Source organism: Myotis yumanensis, unplaced genomic scaffold (genome assembly GCF_028538775.1).
Source record: "Myotis yumanensis isolate MYYU_CA2020_CCGP unplaced genomic scaffold, mMyoYum1.0.hap1 SCAF_18, whole genome shotgun sequence".
Taxonomy (NCBI): domain Eukaryota; kingdom Metazoa; phylum Chordata; class Mammalia; order Chiroptera; family Vespertilionidae; genus Myotis; species Myotis yumanensis.
The window spans coordinates 20,470,929-20,488,969 of NW_027223769.1; the positions used below are offsets into that span (position 1 = coordinate 20,470,929).

The following is an 18,041-nucleotide window of genomic DNA, read 5'->3' on the forward strand; positions in this document are numbered from 1 at the left end:
TCCTTACTGATGCTTTTGGAATACTAATGCCATCCCCCCACCCCCACCCAAGGCTTGTCAAGTCAGGAAGAATCGATAGAGAGGGGTGAGAAGATGACACATGTCAGCCCTGGTTTGCTGGGCCATGAATGGGAAGACCACTGATTAGTTTTGACTAGAAAATGGTCCCATGCCCTGGCCAGGAAGCTCGGTTGGTTAGAGTGTCATCCCGGTATACCAAAGGCACAGACAAGGATCAACCAATGAATGCATAAATAAGTGGAACAACAAATCGATGTTTCTCTCTTTCTCTCTCTCCCTTCCTCTCTTTCTAAAATCAATTAAAAATATGGTCCCTGTCTGCATCCCTGTATCAGATTTGTCCATTTGCTAAATATCAGTTGGGCCCTGCTATGTGCCAGGAAGTATTCTAGGTGCACAGATACAACAGTTAACTGCTGTGAGAAACACATTCTTTGTGTTTTGGGTGGGGATGAACAGCTCCCATCCCAGTGTTTCAGAGGTAGACAAGTGAACCAGATGTGAGTGACCAGAGAGTCTTTTCTCCAGGGCAGGCCACCAGAACTATCAGCAAGGTTCGATTTTCCCCTGCTGAGATTACTGAAGATAGTCACTAGCAGCCAAGGATTCACATGCTACTTACCCTTTCCCCCTCTCTCCGAGAGAGAAAGAGAGAGAGAGAGAGAGAGAGAGAGAGAGAGAAAGAGAGAGAGAGACACCTCTATTTTCTTTTATAAAATACTAGTGACCTGGTGCATGAAATTTGTGCACATTAAAAGGGAATTAATTAATTAGAGGAAATATTTTAATATTGCTATTTGCCCTTTCTCTATAGTAGAAGTATCAGAGATAAAAGAAAATTAGTAAAATGTATATGAAAATCTCCCTCCTGTCAGAGTCTGGGGCACGCCGCAGGACCTAGAGTCAAGTCCTCACCCACCACTTGCACGCGCTTCGAAAACGCAGGAGACCTAGACCCACCTCCATTGGGTGAGATGCAGACCTGGTCAAGCCCCTCCGGGTGGGGGCGCAGCCTCAGGTCCACTGGCCTGGCGCCAGGTGGGGGATGCAGCCTCAGGTCCCCTGGCCCGGCGCCGGGGCAGGGAGGTGTGGCCTGAGGTCCCCCGGTCCAGCGCTGGGTTGGGGAGCACAGCATGAGGTCTCCTAGCACCGGGGCGGGGAGCACGGCCTGAGGTCCCTCATCAAGCCCTGCAGGCCCGGGGCGCAGCCTGAGGTTCCTGCCCCCAGCCAGGCACCATGCAGCCTCGGGTTCCTGCTGTTTCATCATGACATTATGGTGTCCCGACTAATTTGCATATTCCTCTATTATTATACTAGTAGCCCATCGTGCGATATCGTGCTCAGTAGGCCTCCCGCCCCTTCCTTGGGAGCCGGCAGGAGCCACAGCATGCTGCTGGGAGCCGCGCTGCTTTCATGGGAGCGGGAGGGACCCACATTCATTCCGCAGGAGGCAGGAGGGAGCCGCGCTGCTTCCGCGGGAGCTGGGAGGTTCCCACGCTGATTCTGGGGGAGGCAAGCCTGCCGTCTCTTCTCTGGGCCTGCACTTGGCAATGAAGGATGTGGGCCAGCCCCCCATCCCTGTCTGTGTCTACTCTGGCTCCGGGGGGCTGGCCTGAGCTGGGCGTATTGATGAAGCAAGCATTCTGCCAGGCCGCTCACGCTGCCTTCTCTCAGCGGCTGCCCGCCTGAGACTGGGGGACTCCGGCGGGGCAGAGAGACACTGCCATCTTGTGGCTATGGGCACCGCCATCTTTGTGACGGAGTGACTGTTAATTTGCATATTGCCCTTTTATTAGATAGGATAGGATTTTTTTTAATTGATTTCAGAGAGGGAGGAAGAGAGACATTGTAAGGACCTTGAAGGCAGGAGCCAAGTCTTGTTTATCTCTAAAACTGTTCCTTCCAATGCTTTGCACATTGTGGGTTTCCACTGTAAAATATATTACATGGGGTCTTGGCCTCATGCATAGTATTGTCCAACTAATTGTCTAGGGGCAGCCCAATATAGCAGAAAATGTGGAATTTGGAATCTGTCAGAACCTGAATTTGAGACCTGGCCTTATTGCTGATTAGTTATGTGACCCTGAAGAATCAGCCTTTGAGAAGTACAATTTCCTCATTTGCAGGATGTAAGTTATGCTTGCACACCGTTGTGTAAAGGTCAAACCCAGTAACGGATGTGAAGGAAAGTTGTAAACTGTAAAATGCTGTATAACTAGAGGTCATTATCACATAGAAAACTGGGTCAGAGCCTTTTGATATAAAATCATGTTTCAACTGGATGTATGTGTGTGTGTCTGTGTACACATCTATATACATAAAAGGCTAAGCAACCGTCCAACCGTCTGACCAGTCGCTATGATGCACAATGACCAACAGGGGGCAGGCACTCTGACTAGTAGCTATGATGCACACTGACCACCAGGGGGCAGACGTTCAATGCAGGAGCTGCCAAGTTGTGGTGACTTGGCAGCAGTGCTTCTCAGGTGACACACCCAGAACCAGAGAGGAGGGAGCCCGATTCTGAGGTGCATCACCTGAGGACCGTCCTCTTGCAATCCGGGTCTCCTGGGGGGATGCTGGAGAGCTGGTTTCAGCCCAATCCCTGCAGGCCAGACTGAGGGACCCCACCTGCTGGAGGGACCCCCGCTCACTCTGCAGATGCAGACGCCCTTTGAGCTGCAGCACAGCCCCGGGTGGGGCCAGCTAAGGAGAGACTGCGGGAGGTTGGCTCCAGGGTGTGTCTGGCCTGTCTTGCCCAGTCCAGCCCCGCCAGCCAACTTCTAATTAATTTCCTTTCAAGGTGCACAAATCTGTGCAACGGGGCACTAGTATGAAATAAATATCTGTGAAGTTTAAAAATTTTATTTACCATGAGGGGTCCCATTTTAGGCTTTCCTAATATGAAATTCTAGAAATGGGTCCCTGGGTGAATTGTTTTTTAAAAAGCCCACAGGTAATTCAGACTTACACCCCTGCTTTGTGAAGGAAAGAATGTTTGAGGTGAGTTGTCAGAGGAGTTGACGTGGGACCTTGTGTAAGTCCCTCATGGCCCCAAGCCTCAGTTTCACCATGGGAAATGGCTTTTATAAGTAATTTGTAGGGTTCCTTCCAGCCCTAAAACAGACTTATTTTCCTCCAGAGCCCAGCAAAGTGCCTGGTAACACCATGGGAGGTTGACCAAGGTTTGCTGGATCAGTGAATGAGAGTAGAGTGGAGGATAGAAAGATAAATTAGCAGCCTGTTTTGTTTTTTACCAAAAAAATGGCTTATTTTATTATTTACATTATTCCAAAATCAACCAACAAATATTTTTCATCAAGGAGCATGTTTTTTGGTTGACCACTAGGTGGCAGGAGGATCAAGCTCAGATGCCCAGCTGCCCTGGTGGGAGTGGGGGTGCCTGACTGAAGCCTCCCTAGCGGGTCCTTGAATGACCTTAGGCTAAGTCTTGGCATGGGGAGGAGAGAGGGAACAAGGAGGCCTCCTTCACAAAGACCTTCACATGGAATTTCTATGACAATGGGAAAAATTCATGCAATTCTAGATCTGTGTATTTTTGTAAATTTAGCATTTCTGAAATTCTTTAAATATATGAATAGTGTAAAACAGAAGTGGCAAGCCCTTTTTCCTCTTTTCCTACCCTTTGCCCTCCTCTCCCCCCCCCCCCCCCCCCCCCCCCACAGACACACCTGACAAGTTCTGCACGCCTGACCCGCAGAGCCAGGCATGGAACAGGCCTCCTGATTGTGCAGTGATGCTAGATGATCAGCCTCAGAGCTCATTTGCATTGCAGAAGGGTCCTTCATAAGGCAGCAGAATCATCCGGGGCTGGTGTATGTAAAAATGCAGATTCCTAGGGGCCACCAGACTATCTCAACAGGAGCCCCTGCCAGGGCTTTAGTCTGCAGTTGCATTGGCTTTTAACAAGCTCTCTGTTTTCACTGACACTGAAGTGTGAGAACCAGTTCCTTAGGCTTCCTCGGGAGCCTTTCGGGACTCTGATGGGCCCTCTCAGAGGTGTAGTGACGCCAGCCACCTCCAGTTTCGCACACACATACTCTCGCATAGATACACACATACACACACAGGTTGTGTTTTGGTTTATTTTACATGCACAATAATGCCAGGGGCCCTCAAATTTGTACACCAACCATATAGATTGGCAGTGGGCTGAGGATATGAAGTCTCACATATACTGTATAGATCCACCTACCTACGTATGGCCACTTCATGACTATTTAGTAATGTGTTTCTTAGGATGAAGGTAAATGTAGAAATAGCTGGGCTAAAGATTTTCTTTTAGTGACAGAGCCCTCCACACTAGTAGCTACTCAAAACTTTCTGGAAGGGTTTCTAACACTGAGTTCTCATAGAGGTCTTTATCAGAGAATTGTGAGGGCACACTCTGAGGAACCCTGGTCTAGGGTCATGTAGTCCCACTGTAGGTTTTTTTATTACCATTTTTTCCCTTAGTATATTTTTAAGTTGAGATATAATTCACATGTCATAAAATTCACCATTTAAAAAATCGTATTTATGGGGGAGGGAGGGAGGGAGAGAGGGAGGGAAGGAGGGAAGGAGGGAGGGAGGGAGGGAGAGAGAGAGAGATTTTTTGTTTCACTTATTTATGCATTTATTGGTAGATTCTTATATGTGTTCTGATCAGGGATTGAACCTGCAACCTTGGTGTATGGGGACGATGCTCTAATTAACTGAGCTACCTGGCCAGGGTCATAAAATTCACCATTTTAAAGTATAAAATTCATCAGTTTTTAGTATACCTATAAGGCTGTGCAACCATCACTATCAAATTCCAGAATATTTTCACTGCCCCCCAAAAGAAAACCCTACACCCATTAAGCAATCACTCCTCATTCCCTCCCACTACCCCATACCCTGATCTACTTTTTGTTTCTTTAGATTTGTTTATTCTGGACATTCCATATGAATGAAGTTGTACAATATGTGGCCTCTTGTGTTTGGCTTCTTTATAATTAGCTTAGGTTTTCAAGGTTCATCAATTAGTCCAGTTGGTCTTATATTTCAGGATGCATCAGAATCCACTGGCGATTCTGACTCTTCCCCTAAGATTTCTGGTTCAGTTGGTCTGTGATGGGGAACAAGAATGTACCTGTTTGCAAAATTATCTGGGTTATTCTGGTACAGGCAGCCTGGGGACCACACTTTGAGAACCCCCAACCTAGACCAGTGCTCTCATTCTGCACAGGAGGGAGTTGAGGCTCAGAGAGGAAAGCCTTGGCATTAGTCACACAGATGACACATCTAGGTCCAGGGTTTGTCTGGGCTTTGAAACTTGAGGCTCAGCCTTCTCGGTCTCTCTCACCAGATCCAGTACTGCAGGTTCAGCCCACAGACACATCTTAGTTCTTGATAATAATTACCTGTGGGATTCTTTGACATCTTTTTAGAACTCATATATCACCACACCCTCATAACAACAACTCCTCCCCTACCCAAATTCTGAAATGATTAGAAGATTTCTGGGCATATCGACTTTTATGGAAGATTCCAGAAGATCCAGACCCCACTGGTGTAGTTGAGCCCAGGCCCTAATAGTTAAGCCACCTTCTTCTGAGCCAGGGGCTGTAGGTATGGGTCCTACCAAGAAATGGGTTTCCAGATTAGCAAATCAAAATGCAGGATGGATGCCCAGTTACATTGGATATCAGATAAACAAGAAATAATATTTTAGTATAAGAGTGTCTCATGAAATATCTTGGGACATATTTTATTGAAAATTTACTGCTTGTCAGAAATTCAGATTTAACTGGGCATCCTGTATTTGTTCTGGCAACCCACCAGCCAGCTGCCTCTTTTGTTTTCCCTGGGGCAGCACAGCCTAGTGGCTGATGGTGTTGGAGCACATGGACTCTGAAAGCAGATGGAATGGGCCTCAATCCTAGCACCACATAGCTGGCCTCGAAACCAGGGTGAGTTACTTAACTTCTCCTAGCCTCAGTTTCTTCATCTGTAAAATGAGAGCGTACAGTGAGAAGATTAAATGAAATAACCCATGCAAAGTGCTTAACAGGGTCCTGCCTTGTGATAAGTGATAAGTAAACATTCTTGGGAATCCCTAAGCTCCCCACAGACACAGTTAAACATTTGATGGAAAGGCTGGGGTTTCCAGCACTCTCTGGAACCACTAAAATTTAGCCCTTTCAAAGTACTGGACCATTTAGTGAGGGAATTGGGGGGCGGGGGGGCGGGGGCGGGTTCTGTCTCCATTTTGGGACTGCAGGTGCTTGGCAGCCAGAAACGGGTTGCAGAAGTGGCCGACCGGTGATTTGTCTTTCCACCCGAGTTTCCTGGGGTGGAGGAAAACAAACTTCTGTGGATGATTCATTGTTGAACTTGGCTTCAGCCAGCATTTAAATAGAAACGTCTGGCTGTAGAAACTATTGTCACCACCCAGAACCAAGATCTGTTTCAAAACTGTCGAGACAAAGTGGATTTCTGGCAGAGGAAACCTGGGTGTTAAGTTATGTGCATTGGTGTGCCTTCTCAGCCAAGTGCTCACAGGGAAGTAGGCTCCCCTGCCTCCCACCTCCCCTGGCTTCCAGATGTTCAACAGATCACAGCTTCTACAAGCCTTGCTTGCTTGAGAGCAGGTTTCCCTAACGTCTGATAGTCATAATCACCGGGGCACACACATTAGAGAGCATGGATCACACAGTGAGAAGCTCTTTCCTATCCAGTTCTCTTTAAATCCTGTTCATGGTGTCCAGGAGGCAGTTTTAATTTGATGTTGATAGGCCTTTCAAAGTTTTTCTAAATATTGCTGATCTTTTTTTTATTTTATTAACAAGATAATAAACATGAGGTCCTCTAAAACTTGCAAAATACTGCTCTTATATTGTGGGTATGTTGGCTCTATATTTTTTATATTACAAATATTCGACCGTTGTGTCCTAATTAAAAACTTGGAATGTTTCCGCAATGCCTATATTTTGGCATGCACACTCCATCTGATACACTGCCTCTTAACCCTGATGCACAGTAATAATCCTTTGCCAGGATGCATGTCCTGGCCTTCCTTTGGGAAATAAAGGTGCTGTGTATGCATGGATGCAACCAGGGGGATGAACTATTCCAGTAACAACACTACCAAGCAGTTCAAAGCCCAGTTCAGAGTCCCTCTTCATATCAGGTAGGATTCTTCGTTGTGTGCAGTAGAAGCCAGGTTTGGCTAACTTAAGCCGTATGTATGGATTGCTCACATAATCTGTGATAAGCCTGAAGATCTAGGCTTGGGGGAAAAGTGGAAACATGGGCAGCTTTGGGAATCTGGGTAGCAGGGAGTCTTTTCAGGGCAACGCCATCAGGATGAATGGGCTCCATTCATTTTCCCGTGTTTGCACCCCCCTTCTTAAGCGTCACATTACTAGGAGAACATCCATTTTGCCTTCCCTGAGTTATTGAATCCCATTTGACTGGAGGAGGACAGAGCACTTTTATTCACAGGATCCCCAACCCAACATACAGTGGATGGGGACATTCCCCAAAGGGAAATGAGATGCAGGTGACAAAACGCCTCATAATTACAAGTGCTTATTCTGTGTCAGACATTGACTCAAACACCTGGCATCTACTGATTCATTAAACATATACCACAACCTGATAAAGTCTTAATGTTATCGTCCCTCTTTACAGAGAAGGCAAAAAAGCCCAGAAAGATTAAGTAGATTGGTCAAGGTCATGCAGCTGTTAACTACAAGAGTCAGGAATCAAACTCAGGCCCCTCTGTCTTCCAAGTTCCGCTTTTGACCACTGAGCTGTAAGGAGGGTAAAGTCAATTCTTTTTTTTTTTTGATATATTTTATTGATTTTTTACAGAGAGGAAGTGAGAGAGATAGAGAGTTAGAAACATCGATGAGAGAGAAACATCGATCAGCTGCCTCCTGCACATCTCCTACTGGGGATGTGCCCGCAACCCAGGTACATGCCCTTGACCGGAATCGAACCCGGAACCCTTCAGTCCGCAGGCCGATGCTCTATCCACTGAGCCAAACTGGTTTCGGCTAAAGTCAATTCTTGGCAGGCAAACTCTCGAGTGTCCACTCCACTTCCATTCCAAAAAGACTCTTACCCTCTGTCCAAATAACACCTCTCCCAATTTTGTACCCTAGAGACCCATGCACCTTCCTTTTTGGCTGCTGGCTTTGCTTCTGGTAATTCATGTTCCTGTCTCACTCTGTCTTCTAGATCAGCAATTTTTTAATCCGTGTGCTGCATGAGGCACATTGGTGTACGGCAAGAATTTTTAAAACATGCCGTACCTGAATGACCTCTTTTCCCTTAGCTTGTCAAATAAAAAAATGACAACAGCCAACACAACAATAGCCGTCTGGTGTGAATGAATCAAAATTATACCTTTGTTTTTTGTTAGATCAGCAAAAAACATAATGCTTTTTGGAGTGCTGAAGAATTTTAGTAGTTAATGTCTGTGTGCTATGAGATGAAAAGGTTGAAAATCATTGTTCTAGACAACAGGCTCTTCACCAGCAGTGACCAGGCTATATTTATCTCTAAATTCTTTACAACAGGTAAAACAGGTCATGCACATAGCCAAAGCTTAGGAAATATTTGTAGAATTGAATTTAATCTCCTGGATAATATTTACTTTAGCAGAGATAGATAGAAAGATAGATAGGTAGATAGATAGATCAATTGACCCTGAATGAGAAGGGGAGTTTTGATATACTCTTAATTCATCTAGTTAATAATTAAATACTGTAAGTGCCAATTTGATAGTGCACTGACTTCCTTCCTTGCTCATTGATTAATCTCAAAGGATCATTGTGATATCCAGACTTCTGCCCCTAAACAAAGACAGTAGTCAGAGCAGCTCTTAATATCAGCAGTCAACCTGAGCATTAGCCTGGACCCTGTAAATAGGTATTTGTGCATATTTTTGCAAAGGATGAAAAGATCAAATGCATTGTGATTGTGTGTGTTGATCTGATTCCCTGTTTCACAGCACAGCCCTTTAACTCCTCAGGGCTGCTGGGCCCCTCCTGCTAGCCTTGGAGTCAGGAAAACAGTAATAATCCCTTCTCACTCCCTGGGTGGGCTTTGGAGAACTGAGAAGGGCTGGCCCCAGAAGTCATTTTAATTGACACTAGCTTAGCTTTTGAATAACTTTTCCAAGCTGTTAATTGGTATTGTGTGTTTTCAGTGACTTGGGCATTAGAGAGAACTTATCTTGATTTCTGGGCCCAAATTCTGGAAACTCAGTTGCTATGTGTAGTTTTCAGCATTTTCTTTCACTTTTCTGAGCTTCATTCTGTCATCAGTAAAATGGGGGATACTTTATAAGTTGTTATGAGTATTCGGCAAGCTAATACACATAAAAATGCTATCTTTCATTTGGGTTTTCCCAAAAGTAGCCCCCAAGATAAGGACTTGGGTTCAGGTAGTTTATTTGGAAGGTGGTGTCAAGAAGCAGGAGAGGGGGAGAATGAGATAAGGAAGGAAGAAAAGCCAATAAGGACATGCTAATGAGTAAATTACCACTGTGAGCAAATTTGGCTTGACTCCACCAGGGGACCCTTGAGATACTACATGGAACGTGGTTCAAATCATGACACCAGAGGAAAGGGAATCTGGGCATTTATCCATTGGTTCCCAACCTCCATGGTTGAGGCTGCCCCAGGGGGTGTTATCCCCCATGCCCCACCATGGTCATTCTGGGTTACCTTTGTGCATTTGTGCCCTGTGGTCATGGAGTAAGCCTGAAGGCACAGAAGAGGAAAGACAAGTGCAGGTGCTTGAGGTGGGAAGCTGACAGCATGGGGCAGGGGAACTCTGGTAGACCAAGACAATGATGTGTCAGGGGGGCATCCATGGTGACTGCCATGGGCTTAAAACAGTATCTGGTGCACTATGAATGCTTGGTATACTATAGTGAACACAGTTTGAAATGTCTAATATCCCCTCATTTGGGGATCTATCCCTCTGTCACTTGATGTGGTTCTCTAGGGTTGTCAATCAGGGAGCTAGCTCCTACCATGACCAGGTGCAGAGGTGGTCACATGACTCAGGCTACCCAATCATAATAGCCATTTTTCTGCTTCAGTGTTTGATTTAAGATGGACATGTGACCTAAGCTGGGCTAATTAGAGTCTTCCTGAGAGCACCTTGATTTATACCAGAGCTGGTGAAGAGGAAGTTCTTTTTTCTCTGTGGGTAGGGGAGGAGGAGGTAGGAAGTGTGGGAAGGTAGTGGGAGTGACCACCTTGCCAGGAGGATGTTAATTTGGAACCAGAGACCCCCATCTTTCCCAGCTGCTGGAAAGAAACCTTTCTGCATTGGGGAGTCCTGGGTTCTAGACAGGATTCCTCTACTTTCTAGCTGGGTAAACACGGGCAGGCCACCTAACTTCTCTGAAATTCAGTGTCCTTAACTGTAAGTGGGTCTGATGTCTAATTTTCAAGATATTGTTTTGGTTCACTAACATTTACTGAAGATTTGCCGTTTGCCAGAAATGTTACACATACCCTCACCAAAAGCTGGTGCCATTGTATTGACTTCTAGGCACATCAGGCAGTGAGGCCTGATGTGGTAACACTGTCAGGTTTGACTCCCAGCTCTGATAGATGGTGATTTATTTTCTGGGAGCCTCCATGGACAAGCTTCTCAGCTCCTCAGAAAAGCCTGCCACACCAACCCCTCTTGGTTTCCCATTCCTGAAAGGGAGAGGTGAGCCTTTCCTCCCGCTCATGCCAATGTAGTGGTCACCTTACCTCATGACCAAATAGACTATGGTTGGACCTTGGGGGACTAGCCCCCAAACTGTTATTCCAATATGGTCCATCTATATGTTCCACCTGCCCAAAATGGACCAAGTAAAATGGTGAAGCTCATTTTGGGAAGACTTCTTATGGTCATTCTCCAGTAGTCCCTTAATTAACCCCTTTGCTTTCAGTACAAAATCCAGAAGCCTTGCAGGGACATTTTTGGATGCCAGTCTTCCTAAATTTTGTTTCTTCCCTTGATACATGCAATAGCTAAATGGACCATTCCATTGACCTACCTTGTACTTTTTCACTGGTGTGCTTAAATATAGATACTTCTCCCAGACAACTCCTCTGAGCTGCTCATAGTTTTCATCAATTATGCCACTCTACATTTCACTCAAGTAAGCTCTCAATTCCAAGCAGGCTCTACAAATAGATTGCCATTTGCACGGGAGATAAAACTTATTGTTATCACAACATTAAACTATAAGATCCTAGATGGCAGAGGCTATGTATTTCTCATTTTTCCTACTAAGACACTAACAATACTGTGTAGGAAACATGCTAGATATTGGATCACGATTTGTTGAATGAATGAAAAAAATTTGTTTTGAAAGCATTTACCGTCTGGCTTCCAGCCTGGAAATTGTGGGTCATGGTTTCAATCCGGCTACATATACACTGTTACATTTGATCTCCATAACAATTCTAGGAAATAACAGTATGATCATCCCCATTTTAGTAAAGGAAAACTCAAATGCCAAGCAATTTGCCCAAATTTGATCCCTGATTTGCAAGATCCCAAGGCCGATGCACTGCACATGTGTGAGTGCATATGCCTGTGTGATGTTGAGGTTTCAGTTGCTCCTGTCTGAGTCACTCCTTCGTTTGGGTGTTTGGGTGCCAATCTGAATAACTCATGGGGTGTATTTCCCAGCATCTTTGCTTGGCTGCTAATTGGAGCGCTTCTAATTCTGCTCACGGCAGAGAATGCAAAAACACTTATGCCTCAGACAGTCCAGGCTGCTCTAACAAAGTATCATCAACTCAGTGGCTTACCAACAACAGAAATTTATTTCTTATAGTCGACTCTAGGGGCTAGAAGCCCAAGACCAGAGTGCCAGCATGGTCAAATTCTCATAAGGGCCTGCCTTCTGCTGGGCCCACCTCTCACTGTGTCCTCACACAGGGAGAAAGACAGGAAGCAAACTCTCTCAAGACTCTTACAGGGGCATTAATCCCACTCAGGAGGGCTCTACCCTCAGGGCCTCCTCATCTTATCCTGATTACCTCCTAATATCCACCTCCTAATACCATCACATGGTGGGTGTTAAGATTTTAACTTATGAATTGGGTGGGTGGACATTCAGTTCTTAACAATTTATTTTTTTCTCCCACAAGCAAATCTAGATGCGAAATATAGTGATCTGTCTTTTCTCCATTGTTATAAAAAGGAGGAAAGCTACTGAGTATTTGTCAATCATCTCATTCTTTCATCACTGGCAAATGGGGGGTAGGGAAAGGGAGCTAACGTTTATCGGTGGTTACCACGTACGAGGCATAAGGCTGTGTGCTTTAAGTACATTATTCTCTTGAACAGCACCCACTCATCTTAAAATACTTTATTCAGGTATCACTTTCTTGCATGTACGCTGTCTTCGCCATTCCCTTCCATCATGGAATTGGCCCCTTTCTACTTTGGGCTCCCCTCTGCCCTTTAGCATTGCCTCACTGGAGTCAGTGTTGCATATCTTGGTGTCTGTTTCTGCCTTTTTTCTAGTCTGTTTGTGCAGAACGGAAGCCACTAGTCACAGTGCTACTGAGCATTTGAAGTGTCCAGTTCAAATTGAGATGTGCTGTGAGTGTAAAGTGCATGTCAGATTTGGAAGTCTCAGTATGAAAAATAGAATATAAAATATCTCATTAGTAACCTCTATGTTGAAATAATAACATTCTGTATATATTAGGCTAAATAAAGTATTTTAAAAATTAAATTTCCTTGCTTGATACCTAACTGCAGACCACCCGTAGGCCCCTCTCATGGCCCTCTTTCCATGAAACCCCGCATTTACTCCTAGTAATTGCCTCCACACCCCAAGCTTCCCATCACACCATTGTACATCCTTCTTCCTTTCCATCCAACCCAAGATTATCAGGTTGACATTCAAAGATCACCAAACCTGGGACTCACTTCCCATCATGCATGTCTCCTCCCCTTAAACCCCGCACACGTGTATTTCAGCTACACTTTTCTACTCTCCATTCTTCCAATATGCCCTTCAAAAGTTCTCACCTCTTTACTATTGCACAAATGTTTTGCCATGCCCTAAACGGCTTTTGAAAAGTTTACCTCCATTACTACCGTAACCTGATCCACACTGCTGAAAAGAATTTATTTCCAACTGCTGGATCTCTTCCCTGTTCTCAGGTTATAAGTGAATATGTGGGCTTTAGTTTAGGCTCCAGTGTTTGCTGCTGGCCTGTGTTTAATGTGAGGCCATGAGATTTACATGGAGCACATGAGCATTAAGTGAGAATGTCAGAGAAAATCCTGTGTGCAGGGATTTTGTAAGCATTTCACTGACAACACGACTGACTTTTCTGCTTTGTAAACTGAGCTCGATACATGTGGCATTTCGTTGACATGGGACTAGCTCTATTTTCTTTTGGCTTCCTGCTGAGAAATATGGTAAACAGGGTAAAGCCTCCCTGATCACAAATTCCTCTTTTGTGAAGTCTTAGCCTTTGGAGATTTACTTTTGTGTATCTCGTTGGTGGCCTTGAGGATATTAGATCAAGAACGTAAAAATGGTGGAGATGTGTGAGTTTCAAAATCAGCACTTCACTCAAACACTTGGAGGGAGGGGCAGGGGAAAAGTGCTTCTTGATAGGCATATTATTTGCTACAAAGCAAAACGAATTGACAGACATATCCTTGAAATCAGAGGAAACAGAATCCCTGAAGTATTTCTAGTGACCAAACGGTAGTAATTTGAAAGGCATCACATTTTAGCCTTACTTAAGACAAGAGAGCATGGTAGGGCAGTTAACAGCGTGGATTCTAGCGTGGTTAAAAAAAATCCTGGCTCCAACACTTACTTGCTGTCTGATCTTAGGCAAGGACAAAACTTCTCGTATGCTTCAGGCTTATCACCTATAAAATGGGCATAATGATAAAGCCTACTTCTCAGGGCTGTGGGGAAGATAAGCAAGTTAATGCATATGTATATAAACTCTCCCCTCCCTCACCAAATATTTTTATTGATTTCAGAGAGGAAGGGAAAGGGAGAAAGAGAGAGAAACATAAGGATGGGAGAAAATCATTGATCGGCTGCCTCCTGCATGCCTCCCACTGGGGATGGAGCCCACAACCTGGGCATGTGCCCCTGACCAGGAATCGAACCGTGACCTCCTGGTTTATAGGTTGATGCTTAACCACTGAGCCATGACATCTGGGCTGTATATAGCTCTTTTAACAGCATATAGTAGGTGCCTTATAAATGCCATTCTAATGATTATTATCCTATATAGTAATCCTATATAATAAAAGGCTAATATGCAAAGAGACCGAACAGTGGAATGACAGGTCGCTATGATGCGCACTGACCACCAGGGGGCAGATGCTCAATGCAGAAGCTGCCCCCTGGTGGTCAGTGCTCTCCCACAGAGGAAGCGCCACTTAGCCAGAAGCCAGGCTCATGACTGGTGAGTGCAGCGGTGGTGGCGGGAGTCTCTCCCACCTCTATAGCAGCACTAAGGATGTCTGATTGCTGACTTAGGCCCAATCCCCACCATCAGTCGGACATCCCCCAAGGGTCTCTGGATTGTGAGAGGGCGCAAGCTGGGCTGAGGGACCCTTCCCCCTCCCCTGCTGGGTGCACAAATTTCGTGCACTGAGCCTCTAGTTATTATATGAAGTCTTTAGTAGTTCTTTTATTTAGTTTTTTTATTTTCTCACTTGAGGAAACTTGAATGTCTTTTTAAAGGCTTGTCTCATCTCTACCCTACATTTTCTATGTTGTCTCTAGTTCCTCATCCTCTTTTAGCCACCTGTTCCTTATATTTCAATATGTAGTTTTCCAACAACTATTGGTGTGGAGCAACTGATGCCAGGCAGGGTTATGCTATGCTGAATACTTTATTTATATTTTTGTGTAAACATAATTTGCTTTGTAGGCACAATATAACAAAAGCTCTAAAGCCACAAATACATTAGACAATGTTGCAATTCTCTCCAATCATGCTTAGATTACAGAGAAGCCTTCACAGTTCCTTTAAGGCAAACTGTTACCTTCTTAAACCTCCTTCAGAAAACCATCACATGAGGGAAAAGAAGGTGCTCGGGATGAGAGTGCAATACACAGATCGTTTTGATTCTCTTGTTTTCCTGTTTTTCGTGGCACTTAATTGATCATATTGGTCAAACTCTAGCTTTCCCATTCTGTATTCTGAGGAGACAGAAGGGTTGTTTTTTTTTTAACCAACTGGCATTTTTTTGTGATTATTCTATTAATCTTGCTAGTTGAGAAAATAGATTTGGGGAGGAATTACTTTTTTGGCTTCTCCTCTGGATGTCACAAGAATGTGGGGTCCCACTCACCTGGCCGAGGAGAGCCCTCATACGGCCAGTGGCTCTTTGCTCCCCCAGCCCTAGAAAATGCCATTTCTGTCCAGCTCACCAGAATGTCACTTGGGTAGCTGGACAAAATGGAAGAAATGGTCTTCTTAAGACCCCATTGTCAACTTGGTTGTGGGAGGAAGAATGGCCAAAACTGCAGCGTTTGGCAAAGGTGTTGGGATAACATCTCAACATCATCTCTCTAAATGGCACAGAACTGGGATGCTGGGGAGTCCTGGGGTACAGGGAGAAGAGGATGTTGTGTCCTCTTTGAGATACTCTCATCTCTTCACACGAGATGGCAGCACCCTTTCTTCATATTTCACACGGACATTCACAACGAGAGACTCTCCCCTCAGATAAATATTTGTTACAAAAGGACTGAAAATGAAAATAGGTAATTGCTGAAATGCATTTTTCATCACGTTGAGGAAGAGTTGGTCTACCCTTAGGGCTCGTTGGTGGAGAGATTGGGCAATGTAGACCCCCCCCCCCCCCCAATATCTTCCAGAATGTAAAGTGAGCTGGGGTGCTAACCCTGTGGGCTTCTTGTGTTCGCAGTTTGGTTTAGGAGGAATGGAGTCACCCTTTTGGGAGGAGGGAATGAGGAGCCCCCTTGTGGAGACATTGAGCCTCTTTCTCTTCCTGCAGGGGAACTGTTCACCTCAGCCATGCCAAGTGGGGTGGGGCCAAGGGCAGGGTTTCTTAGAAGTAGGAGCTGGAAAATTGAACAAAGGTGTGTAATCAAAGAGTTTGGTCCCCAATTTGCCCAAATGCAGGGTCCCTGCAAAGAATCTGCAGCATAATTTTATATTTCAGAGAAGAGGAACCACATATTTGGCATCTGATACTGAATTCTTATACCACTAGAATTTGTTACATGTTGGAACATGCTTTGGCAAGTAAAAGGATGCTCATTGATTTTTTTTCCAAATATGGTCTACCACGGAGGTCTTCCTTGGGGGATCCACGGTAAACATGGCTGTTCACTTCTAGGAAATGAATGTAGCAAAATTGGTAATACCAAAAGCAAGTGTGCAAACACAGGTGATTCTCAGTAATGATTTCCGAAATAGACCCACATGTGGTGAGTTTTCTTAAAACTAAAATACAGTATGTGGTGTGGAGAGGAGAGGATTTTGCTCATGAGATGTGGTCTCAGAGAGAAATCTCTGTGGCTGGTCTTCAAACACATGCTGTTGACCCATCTTTTATCCTGAAAACTTCACATCTGTTTCCCTGTGTTTATGGATAAGAACCAGTGAAGGGATTGAGCATCAGAGGGCGGGAGGACAGCAGTTCAACCTTCTGACCATAAAGCAGTTGAAGGAAGTTGGGGGAGAGGGAAAGTACTATTCGAAGAGATCATAAATCTACGGGCTCATGAAATCATCTGGCCTATTCTCATTCTGCCAGCCAAATCGGCAAGTGCTCTCACCAGAGGCATGGGTGGTTGGCAGTGAAAAGTGTTATTGGCCTGAAGAATTCTAGGATCTGGATAGTGCTCTGTGATGTCACCTTTCAATCCAAACTTGTCTTTGCCCATGTCTAGTCTCCTAGGCATGGGGCCTGTGGGCTTGTGTTAATCAGACTGTTCTAGAACCATCGAGAAGGAGTCAAAGATGGATGGTTTTGAAACAGGAGATAGGAGAGTGTAATACACAGAGGGGAAGGGACATAACACTGCATGGAATGGGGTTGGCACTTAATTTCAAAAAACAACAGTGATCAAAGCTTTTTAGCTCAGCTGACTGCAGACAAACACGACACGCACTGGACTACAGCATTTGTTCACTGGGGCACAGAAGAGCTTTCTTCAGTGGCTCCTCTTCTTTCAAACCATCCTTCGTTCTTCTGTCCAGGTCCTGGGTTACTGGATAAAGGGCATCCGCTCCTTGTTCTCGCTGTCCCCCTCATGGTCCTCCTCCTCTTCTCCAGCCTCGCTGGTCTCCGTGCTGTCATTGGCCATCTGTAATCCAACAGTAGACTTGTGAGAGGGCTCTGCAACCTAACCCCCACCTTTTCTGAGCATCTGATGAAGCCACTTGGAAGGACGTCTTTAAGGGCCAAGAGCTAGGAAACCCTGCACTGCTTGCTTCCCCAGGAAGGCAGTGTGGTATTAGCTGCCTTATGTTGGGCACCCCAAGAAGCAGTCTCTGAGCTAAGGATTTGAGTGCATGTATTTGGAATTTGGGAGATGATTCCTTTGAGCCTACTCTTCCATCCATATGGGCTGTAGCCTCCACCCACTCTAGAGATACTCCAAATACAGGTCTGAGTTGGCCCATTCTCCATCATCTCTGTTTCCTTAAGTCCCAGGGTAAAAGTCCTCCCGAGATTCAGGGACAAGGGCAATGATATATGAGCCAAGGCAGGTTTTCAGTTCTCACATGAAAAGGTCTGCCTTTCAGATTCTGCTCTGATAAGAGCCCCCTTCCCCCACCACACACACACCTTTGGCATCAAACAGGCCTTCCCGCCAGCCCTAGAGCCCAGCAGGACCTCATGGGTAAGGAGACGGGTGGGAAACCAGTGCCAGCGATTTGACTTGAAAGCACCAAGCAGACCAGGATGCCTCTACCTGTCTGCCTTATACTGATGGGGCTGGAACAGACTTGGTCACATGTTTAAAGAACACA

The 18,041-nt window shown here is 45.3% G+C and overlaps 1 protein-coding gene across 1 annotated transcript in view; it reads right to left on the reverse strand.

Annotated features, from left to right (window-relative positions):
• Positions 1 to 14,903: 14,903 nt before the first annotated feature.
• Positions 14,904 to 18,041, reverse strand: part of VAT1L (vesicle amine transport 1 like) — a 147,179-nt gene continuing 144,041 nt past the window's right edge. Inside the window, exon 9 of the mRNA XM_070398205.1 lies at positions 14,904 to 17,371. Within this exon, the coding sequence (XP_070254306.1) occupies positions 17,273 to 17,371 (99 nt within the window). The 3' untranslated portion in view covers positions 14,904 to 17,272. The remainder of the gene's footprint in view (positions 17,372 to 18,041) is intronic.